At 40.4% G+C, this 9,878-nt stretch overlaps 1 protein-coding gene across 4 annotated transcripts; it reads left to right on the forward strand.

The window, feature by feature from the left end:
• The first annotated feature begins 456 nt into the window (after positions 1 to 456).
• lnpa (limb and neural patterns a) lies at positions 457 to 8,969 on the forward strand. 4 transcript variants are annotated; one of them, XM_080479011.1, is made up of 13 exons: positions 457 to 543; positions 1,206 to 1,274; positions 1,577 to 1,618; positions 3,362 to 3,549; positions 3,632 to 3,690; positions 3,776 to 3,816; positions 5,029 to 5,112; positions 5,242 to 5,293; positions 5,383 to 5,604; positions 6,753 to 6,858; positions 7,374 to 7,444; positions 7,765 to 7,920; positions 8,026 to 8,969. In XM_080479011.1, the coding sequence occupies exons 2-13, from the start codon at positions 1,248 to 1,250 to the stop codon at positions 8,196 to 8,198; spliced, it is 1,221 nt and encodes a 406-aa protein (XP_080335137.1). In that variant the 5' UTR covers positions 457 to 543; positions 1,206 to 1,247; the 3' UTR covers positions 8,199 to 8,969. The 4 variants fall into 4 exon arrangements, with proteins under 4 accessions (XP_080335137.1, XP_080335139.1, XP_080335140.1 ...); XM_080479013.1 differs by having other exon boundaries at positions 459 to 543; positions 6,768 to 6,858; XM_080479014.1 differs by having other exon boundaries at positions 464 to 543; positions 1,166 to 1,274; positions 6,768 to 6,858.
• Positions 8,970 to 9,878: the final 909 nt, after the last annotated feature.

Raw genomic sequence — 9,878 nt, forward strand, 5'->3', positions numbered from 1 at the left:
ATAGCACCACCGCATGAGCTAACAACTACATTGTTTTCAGTGTCTCTGCTTTAGCTGTGTAAATGCAAAACTTTTCTGAAAAGCTCAAGGTTTTGTCACTTGGGACGATGTTAACTGCTTAACTGCTACTGTACACACAAACATTTTGACTGGTAAGTTAAATTCGCAATCTCACAGAAAACCATCATAAAACCCACTGGAAGAGCACCCAAATAAAAGCTTTTACATAAAAGCATGTTGGGAGATGGTTATTTTAACACTTGTAAAACTAGCTTGCAAAGGGGACTGAACAGACCAACCGACCTTTATGAGAGTCATTTACACACAGTCCACCACACTGTACGATATGAACTAACCCCTGCGCGTGGGGGCCCTTCTTCCACAAAGCGGCCCCCACGCGCAGGCTCAGCAGCGCTCCTGCGCCACGCGCCCTCCCCAGCGGGCACTCCCCCCGCTCTCCCTGTGAAGACAGCAGGAGGATCGACTCCCGTCCTGCCACCGGTTGCTCTCAGTCCTCACACACAGGACACGTCGTCTGCAAAGGTAAAGTCGCTCATCTTTCGAAACGCTGCGCTCTTTACGGACACAATCAGTCCAGCTCCGCTCGCTCCTCTCAAGTCTGGAGAAAGTTTAACCTCGACGTGTCGCCTTTAACTGCCTTTAGCCTCACGAGCTAGCGGCTACGCAAAGTTAGCCAGTGTCTCGATAATGCTAATGAGCTGCGCGTAATGTGAACGTAGTAAAAGAAGTTAGTCGAGGATTTACGGGTTATTTTTTTTTAGCTTCAAGCAGCAACATGACAGTGTTCCTGTCAACCGTTACTTCACTTCGCATTCCTGACATCTCTGAAAACTCAGAGAAGTTGCTGAGGTTTGCTAGTCTTCGAGTTAGCAGCTGCAGCTGACTTCCCCTGCAAGTTTTCAAAAACAGCCAATTCAATGTGTTGCACACACGTCAAATGAACATGGTGTTTCGAAAAGGGGATTTAACTGGAAAAAAAAAAAAAAGGTGATATGCAGAGCCTGAAATTAAAATAAACCACATAGAGCAGTGCCATAAACTATGAATCCTCAAGTGACTCCTCAGCTAATCTGAGTCAGCTGTGTCAGTCAACATTGTAACTCTGGTAAAGTTGGAGTATTATTTACGTCTGTATTTATTTCAGGAAATGCTAAATAACCACGGCCCATCACTGCTTTCGACAGGTGGCGAACATCAGAGGAAGATCCCAGTGAAAGACTATCATCATGGGGGCAGTGGTCTCACGGTGGAGGGTGTGTATTCAAAAACTGTACTTACCATGTTATTCTCATGTATGGCTTGCATTAATTTATTATTGGCAGTTGATAGAAAAGAGCCCTTTGACCTGAACATTCACAACAAAGATGGAATTTCACTGTGTACTTGTCTGTCTTCTGCAATCACACAAGCATGTACAGGCGAGTGAATTTACAACACTGTGTGTAAAGGGAAGAAGCAACAGGAAATGTCAAGATATTTTTGAAGAAGTGCTGTCAAACAAGACCACTGTTGGGTTAGAAATGTATTTTTGTGATTCTAATTGTTTGTCTTACAGGCTAAGCCGTCCACTGTTGATGTTTTGGAAGGAATCGATAAGGTAACGCTTACTCTAATGAAGGGGACATTATGTGCTGCAAAGGAAGTTATTTTACTTGTTTGCATTGAGTTTTAACATTCCACACCAGAGGAAAACAGATGCTTCCTGTGTTGAATGTTTGGTAATAAGTAGCACTGAAGCCATTTTCAAAGTCTACTTAATAATCATGGCCAGTTGTGTTGATATAGGCTCATACTGTCCACTTAAAGACTTCAGCTTATATGTATTCTTACACATTAGGTGGGTTAAATATAAGTATAGGTATCAAATTGAACTTTTTTATTTGGTTTTATGCAAAAAGTAAGTAGTATATGAGTTTGGATGCAAAGTTATAGACATATATGTGACCTCTCAAGACTGTTCATTGATATTAAAAAGCATTCAGCTTTTCATCATGAGCAAATATGTGTTGGTGAATGCCAGAAGCTATGTGGCTTTGCTGCTCTCCTACACTTAAGCTAGTGTTGGGCTATTTTCAGCTCTTGTCCTTGGGGCCACATGACACCCTCACGTCAGGTGGTTCCAAAGTTCTGAGGTGAATTGTGTTGATCCAGTTTGTTTTTAATCATGTTGTCTTCTGTAAAATCATATTTAGCATTGTGTGTGTGCCGTTACAACATGCATACAAAGACATACACTGTTATTCTGAATGTTTCGATCAGTGTGTTCAGTGCTTAAAGTGACATACACACGTTACAGTGGACCCATAGTGACCAGGAGTGCATCCTCTTCTGTTCATCTACTATATTTAGGTATGGTTGAGCCATTGGCACTCTAAAGCTGTGGTGTAGCGTTTCAGTTTTAAAACAAGTCTCAAGATCAATTACCTATTGCTCAATCACAAAATAATGACCCAGGTTGTCTTTATTGCCGGGAGGATCATTTGATAATGATTTGACTGAACATGCAAGTTTCTGCTGGTCAATTATACATCTTTGTACTGTGATATCTCCTGAAGTTGAATCGCTAATCCAAAAATAATCTCTGTCTCAGTCAAAACATTGCTCCCCTTTACAGCATGAGGCATTGCCTGTAATACTAAAGTTGCAGCTCAATTGCCAATCTCGTACGCTAAAGTGGGAAAAACAAGACCTGCTCCATAGTTTTACTGTTTAAACACGGTGTATTTCAGAGTTGTTTTGTGTGACTCAAAAAAGCTCTATTTGCACTCTGGTAGAGTCCGAGTGTCGTGTCAGAAACTTCATCTGGTGTGCATCAACTGGATTCTGCACTCTGCAGCTTTGGGGTAAAAAGTCATCCAGTCTCTGGAAATACCAACAACAACTTAAGCGACTATCAGCAACTCATCAGAACATGGATTTATGTGCTGTCGAGTGATTTAAAAAAAAAAAAAAATTTTTTTTTTAAATGAGCTTCTGTCACTCTGGAACAGCATTAATGAAAGCTGTGTGTGATGCACTTAAAAAAAATAAGTAAAGAAGTGACGCTGCAGAAAAGTCTTTTAAAAAATTTATATATTTTTTTTTATTCAGGAGTTGCCTGTATTTAGAGTGATGTCAGTAATTTGTTCACCATGTAGTCGTGTCAACATGAGCTCTTCCGGCTGGTGCAGTATTTGGAGTGGAGTCGGGATGAAGAGGAACAGTTACAAGGTTTCAAATGTGCATTTTGGTTGCACATTAAGATGCGAGAGCGCCCTGCGTTGAAAGACTTATGAAATGTGGAAAAATGAACCGTGACATTTCACACTTTTCATGACCAAAAATGTTTTGCTCTTCACAGGATATACAGATTCTTGAAGATTATCGTGAAAAGTATCAACGGCAGCTGAAGTTATGGGGTGGACGGCTGCTGCTTTACTCATCTCTTCTCTACCTGATCACCTGTATGGTCGTGTATTTTTGGTACCTGCCTGAACTACTAATGGGGCGCCTCGTACTTTCTCTTCCTTTCATAGTATTTCCATTGCTGTAAGTGAGCAGGATGATCAGTCACATTTTGTGTGTCCACCAAATTAAGTGACCAACGATTATTTTCCTGTTTTCTGTCCAGAGTGTGGTTGCTTCGGAAATTGCTGGTTTATATTTTTTCACGCAGAACTGAAAAAAATAGTAAGTTTGTTTATATTGTTGATACCTTTATCAGAAAATGTAATTTTTCATCGTTTTGATGATGAATATCTTTTTTTTTTTCCAGATGAAAAACTAGAAGATCTTAAAGGACAAAAAAGAAAAATAGTAAGTAAGTTTTATTTCTTCAGTAGCCATTGCTGCCTAAATAAGTAAACCAAGAAAGTTGCTGCTTTCGATCTTTTGCAAAACGCAGCTGTCTGAACTTGAATCTTAAATGAAACAGAAAAGCAATGCCATATCTAGTCGATCGTTGTCTTGTAAACAACACCTCAGACAACTTCCCAAAGATTTTGACTTTGAGCCATCTCCGTTGCTTTTCTAGTTTTAAATAATGGCAGACTATTTGAGTGGTGTAGTGGTACCGAGAATGTTCCTGTTCAAGTTTGATCTTTGTGGCTTTTTTCTTTGGAGTTTGCATTTGAGTTTAAATGGTGAAATTTAAATTTTCCCTTTGTATTAATGTGTGTGTGTGAGACGGTCAGTATTTACTATATATAATGGACTGGAGACATGTCAGGGGGTGTATCCTTGCCAGTGAGCTTAAGTTGGACAGAGCTGATGAGTGAATCAGTGAGATGAGGTATACATGGTGGCCATAGCTTCTGCTTCAACATCCTGACAATTCATTACCTTCACCAGGTTAACTTCAAGACGTCACAGACATCCTGAAGATGTTTCTTTAAATGTCACAGAAAGCAGTTCTGTAGAGTAACTCACAACATCTGTGAAACACATTGTCACTTTGATTTCAAATGGTCCTCGACGCGAAGTAAAATTTAATTCTTTCCCAGTTTTATGAAAAGCCTTTAGGAACCGTCTCATCATTTTACAGCAAGATACTTGCTAATCTCGGATCTGTGCAGGCAGCATTTGATTGGTACAGTGACTTAACCCAGTAAACTACTCTGCTAATGTCACTTTAATTAATAGCATTTAGTGCGGGAAAGAAATAAATCTGAGAAATTGCTTGTCATCCTCTGTCAAGTCTAATAACTTTCAATAATTAGGCCTGATGGATTTTCACAATCTCCATTATCGAAGTAGTGAATGCAATTATTCTTCATATTATATGTAAACATTTAGAAATGTTCTATATTTATTTAAAATGAAGATGCACGATTGGATGACATACAAATGATGCCGTATCTGAGTCACTTGTACTGGTAGTGTTATTGGAGGTGGGCTTTGTTTTCTAATATTGATTCTTCATATTATTTACACCTTATAATTGCCAAATAACTACTTACAACTCAACAGAAGCAGGATTTCCTTTGTCAAAATGTTGACATTTTTCAAACATTTTGTTGTTGTTTCCAGCTTGAAGAAGTCATGGAGACTGAGACGTATAAAAATGCCAAAATGATTCTGGAGAGATTTGATCTTGATTCCAGGAGGAGAATGGTGAGTTGATTTGGTTTTGCATTGTCATATAACTTAAATAATGTGCTTCACTCTTAATAACTCCATGCTTCTTTTTTTTTTTTTTTTTTTTTTTTTTTTTTTTTTTTTATGCTCTTGTTTCCTCTTAAGGAACTTGAATCCAATCAGGCTGGACCTGAAATGTCTCCAAAACCAGGACAAGGTAACATTGAGTTTGACAGTTCTCAGAGCAAATTAGTTACTTTTACATTTTCTTTTACTGTTGAACAACCTGCATTCCCCCCACGTTAGAGCTCCGCCAGCGCAATGTCATCCCAAAGACCCCCCCAGTGGTGGTGAATCCTGCAAGCGGTGCTGCTGCCCGCCCTCTTCTTGCCTCTGGGCCCACCTATCCTGGACGGTCTTCCCACTCTGCTCCAGGTGGACCCCCAGAGAGGAACCTGTCAGCCATAGCTGCTCAGCAGAGCTTGATGAGGAAGCCTGTGACCCTTGGAACACCTGTTCCAGGAGTCGGTGAGTTACCTGCACACAGGGGGACCGGATCATAATGTGGTCGATTAAGGTGTGATTTACTCTTCCCTGGCTCGGTGTCCCCAGTTGCTCAAACTCGGTGGTTTGTGTTGTCAGCAAGGCTGTGGTGTGCTATACAGCAGTTGTAATGGGTAATTAGAGAAATGTAGAATTAAAATATCTTATTAAGAGGGCCAACCTCTCTCAAACAAGTGTGTAATTGTGAACAAAGTTTAGAAACGGGTTACTTTTGATCAAAGTATGAACTGTTTTTGTGCATTTGCTCTCCTGGGCTTGAGATCCTCCACACATTTGTCGGCTTTCAAAGATTTAAAAACTGTCCAATCAACAAGATGAAAACTCTTCTTTAGAGTGTTTTTTTTAAGAAAAGACCACACTTTATTGATTCCACATGGGGAAATTCTGTGTTATTTGTAGTGTGTGTGTAATTTGGATGTATTGAAAGTTCAATATTAATTACTGCTGGACTGTAAGCATTGAGTAGAAAAAAAGTGTGAACAGTGAAGAAAATGTGCTTCTTGAGTAGAAGAAGCCGCATGCTGTAATTGCCACGTAGAAAGCCAACTGTGAGGTATGCTTGATGCAAGATTACATTAACTATGATTAATTAGCCAGACCTGCGTTTGTTCTCTGGGCAATGGTGGTGGAATCTCACTAAATGTCTTTTAATGTTTAGTGAAATTGCCTTTGGCATTGGGAACGCCTCACAAATGGTTTACATGACTTGATGTTATCACCTGCTTCTGTTGAAAATTGAAAGTGAAAAGCAATTTGATACAAAGAGTCACCACAGAGTTTCCATATGTTGGTAAATTAATAACCAGCAGGATACTGAGACGCTGCCAAGTCTCACAGAAATGACCAGTCATCTTCCTATGATTGCTCTTGATGTTAGATTATATTAATTACAACTCACCAACGCAGCAGGGATTTGGGACGTGCTTTGCAAGTGTGAGCCGGTGTTAACTCATTAAAAAGGGGCAGTTTTTGTTTTTTTTTCTCCCTGGTTTGGGCAGAAAACTGTTTGAAACAGTTTTTCAGAGCTGCTACCGTAAGGAAGCTCTGTTTATTACAGCTCTTAGTCAAAACTGCAGTCTGTCTTAACAGCCATGGATGCTGTGATTTAACAGGTTTGCATCCCCCAGGCCCTCCGCTGGCCAGACCTGTGCTCCCCAGGGAGAGGGGTGCGATGGACAGAGTCATCGAGTATCTTGTCGGCGACGGGCCTCAAAACAGGTACAAGTAAACACAATGTCTTTTCAATATGCATGGATAGAAAGTTGAGACCTCATACTCCTCTAGAAAACAGTGTACACTATGTGTTTTATCATTTCTGTTGTCTTCCTGTCTGTAGTTTTTATTTGCATATCACACCCATTTTAGTTTTTCTACCTCATTTTGTTGTTTAATTGTTTAAAACTAAATAAAAACAAAATGACAGTTTTCATGTTTCTTGACATTTGGAATAGTGTTTTTGTTAATCTGAAACAATAGCAAAGCGCTACATGTTCCTGTGAGTTTTAAATGAATATGCGCCTTATCCCTTGTAACGTAAAATAAAAAAAAAATGCTGTAGTGACGAAGCTCTGCAGTTGCTGGACTTTAAGCTGTCCAGTGTGTTGGTCACCTTCTTCCTGTTGTAATGAAGACGAGCTCTCGAACAGTAGTGAACACTTGTGCTTCATTTGAGCCTTTAATACCAGCCGCTGTGCAGTCTGTCATCTTCACTGGTTTGTCTTTCCTTCTCGTAGATACGCTCTCGTATGTCAGCAGTGTCTGTCCCATAACGGCATGGCATTAAAAGAAGAATTTGAATACATCGGTAAGACTTTAAGAATCACAGCAGCCTTTGTCGGTCTCCATCAAACACTGTGCCTTCGTTTGCCCTCTAGCATTTGGCAGCGTAGTATATCATATGGCTCTTAAATGCCTCTGCCACCACCAAGTCCTGTAAGCAAAAACACAAGATTGAATATGCAAAGTAGTGCCACACATCAATCTGAAATGTTTATGCATCTCAGCCATTTTTTTTGTCATCGGTTCGTATTCATGTATATTAATCTGTGTCTGTCTCAGAATGTGTTGGTGAGGTTACATAAACTATGTGTACAGCCGTTTTTATTTTTGTGTGTGTCGTTCCAGCCTTCCGCTGTGCGTATTGTTATTTCCTGAACCCTGCGAGAAAGACGAGGCCTCAGGCCCCCCGACTCTCCGAGGTCACCGGTGAACCGAGGGCGCTGCCAGAGGCGGCTGCATTTCCACCTGCTCCTGAAGTGAACGACGACCAGGATCTGGATGGTAATTTTTACACAAAGCTTATTGTCACATGTCACCAATATTACATTCTTTTTTTTTTTATTGGGTGTGAAACTGTACCAAACTGGAAAACCCTCTGATTATCAGGAAAGGCGCCCCTTGATGATGGTCCAGCTGGAGGTGACGCCCCAGAGCCAGGCACACCAAAATCCACAGAGCCCAGTTCTCCATCAGACAGCCAAAGCAGCCCGGAGTCGCTCGACCTGCACTCGGAGAAATCTGACGGAGAGCAGGATTTGTCTGCCATGGAAGTGGAATAGAACAAAGGAACAGCAATTTCAACCCAAGTCAGGCTGGGTCATCTGTTTGTCTCCCCCCTCCTGATGAAATGTAAGAAATATCACCTGATAAGAACATGCCGTAAGTTAACAGCCCAGCTGTTAATGTAATCTTTAACTTACAGATTGCCCTTTTCTTTTGAGAATTGCTTTTTAGAGTTGTAGCAATAGTTGAGAGCTAAATGAGTTTGTGTAGCAACAGCCAAACAATCTGTTGTTTGTTTTTTCTTCCTGTTTGGTCACATGGCCATAACAGCTGTAAAGAAAAGATGAACCATCCTTTTGTCTTTGTTAGTGTGTGAGAAAATGGTTTTTCATGTTGTTCTTCATATTTTATGTATTTTGGGCTGGATTTCTGAGGGCAGTAGATGGGTTGATGAGTACCTCCAGAAAAAATATTTAGCATTTATCTTTTTATTTATGGGGAAATTTATTTATAAATATTTTTCTATAATGCTGCACCTTTCTTGACATTGTTCACCGGGTTCCTTTGCATCATGGAGGAGCTAACATGTTTACAAATCCACAGTACCACAGTAGGAATAATGTATTTATTGCGTGGAGGAAAGCGGTTCAGTCAGTACTGTGCCTTAAGTGCCTTTTATACTTTAAGTCTGTCCTTCAGAGTATTTTCAATAAAATCTATTAACGCAGAGGAAATGAAATGAAATGGCTGTTTACAGTCTTAAATGACAATGTTTTTCTGAATGTATAAATGTACTGTATGAACAATATTAAACCTTTGAGATCAAACGTCTTTGTACTCGTGTGCTTAGAAACGCCTTTTCCTGGATATCAGTTTCTATAAAAGTGATTAAACATTAACAAGAAAATGGTAAATAAACATGTTGAAAAGGTCTCCAAAGTGGTGGTGTTACCCGTGTCTTTCTATTTGTTGGCATTTAAATTAGTGCCCTCTTTCTCCTCCAGCTGCTCACCCCAGCTTATATTTAAACAGTCCATTTTCATTAGCCGGCCAATTTTAGCTTGTGATCATTTTATTTTAGCTCATTGATCATTTCAGACAGTGTAAGATAATGGTGCTGACACACAGTCTGAGCAGTCTTGATTGCTTGACCCCCTTCATTTGCCACAAGAACGTCATTGCGGCTACAAAGTTGCTCTCTGCCGTCATGTGACCCCCCCCCCCACACCCCACCCCACCCCCCACCCTATAGATACACCACAAACTCTTGGTGAGGTCAACATCACACATTTTCTATGGGTTTTGATAATGTATGTTTACAGAGACGTGACCTCCTGGGCCTTGTAATGCATCAATGTGACACCGACAGTAACGCCTGATTCCACCGCATGCTGTTTGAGGTTGACCTCTGACAAGAGTCAAACAGGGGGAAAAAAATGGGACATCAATAGGACAACGTTTGGATGTTTTCACACCACTGGGAGCGTGTTCAGTATACATAGCCTGCACATATGTGCATCATCATAAGTGATATATCACAAGAGATCTCTGTGCTGTGTGTTTTTGAGAACGCATGTTTCGAGGAATATTTTGGATTCCGCGGCACTGTATCATTTCTTGACAGTTTGCGCTTCACAGTCAATGGAATTATTATACGTGTGTGCTCGATGTTCAACTCGGTGGAACAACACTCAGTTTTCTGTTTGGCTTTATTTAATGCATAAAGATGTTCACAG

Source organism: Lipophrys pholis (genome assembly GCF_963383615.2).
Source record: "Lipophrys pholis genome assembly, chromosome: 13".
Classification (NCBI taxonomy): domain Eukaryota; kingdom Metazoa; phylum Chordata; class Actinopteri; order Blenniiformes; family Blenniidae; genus Lipophrys; species Lipophrys pholis.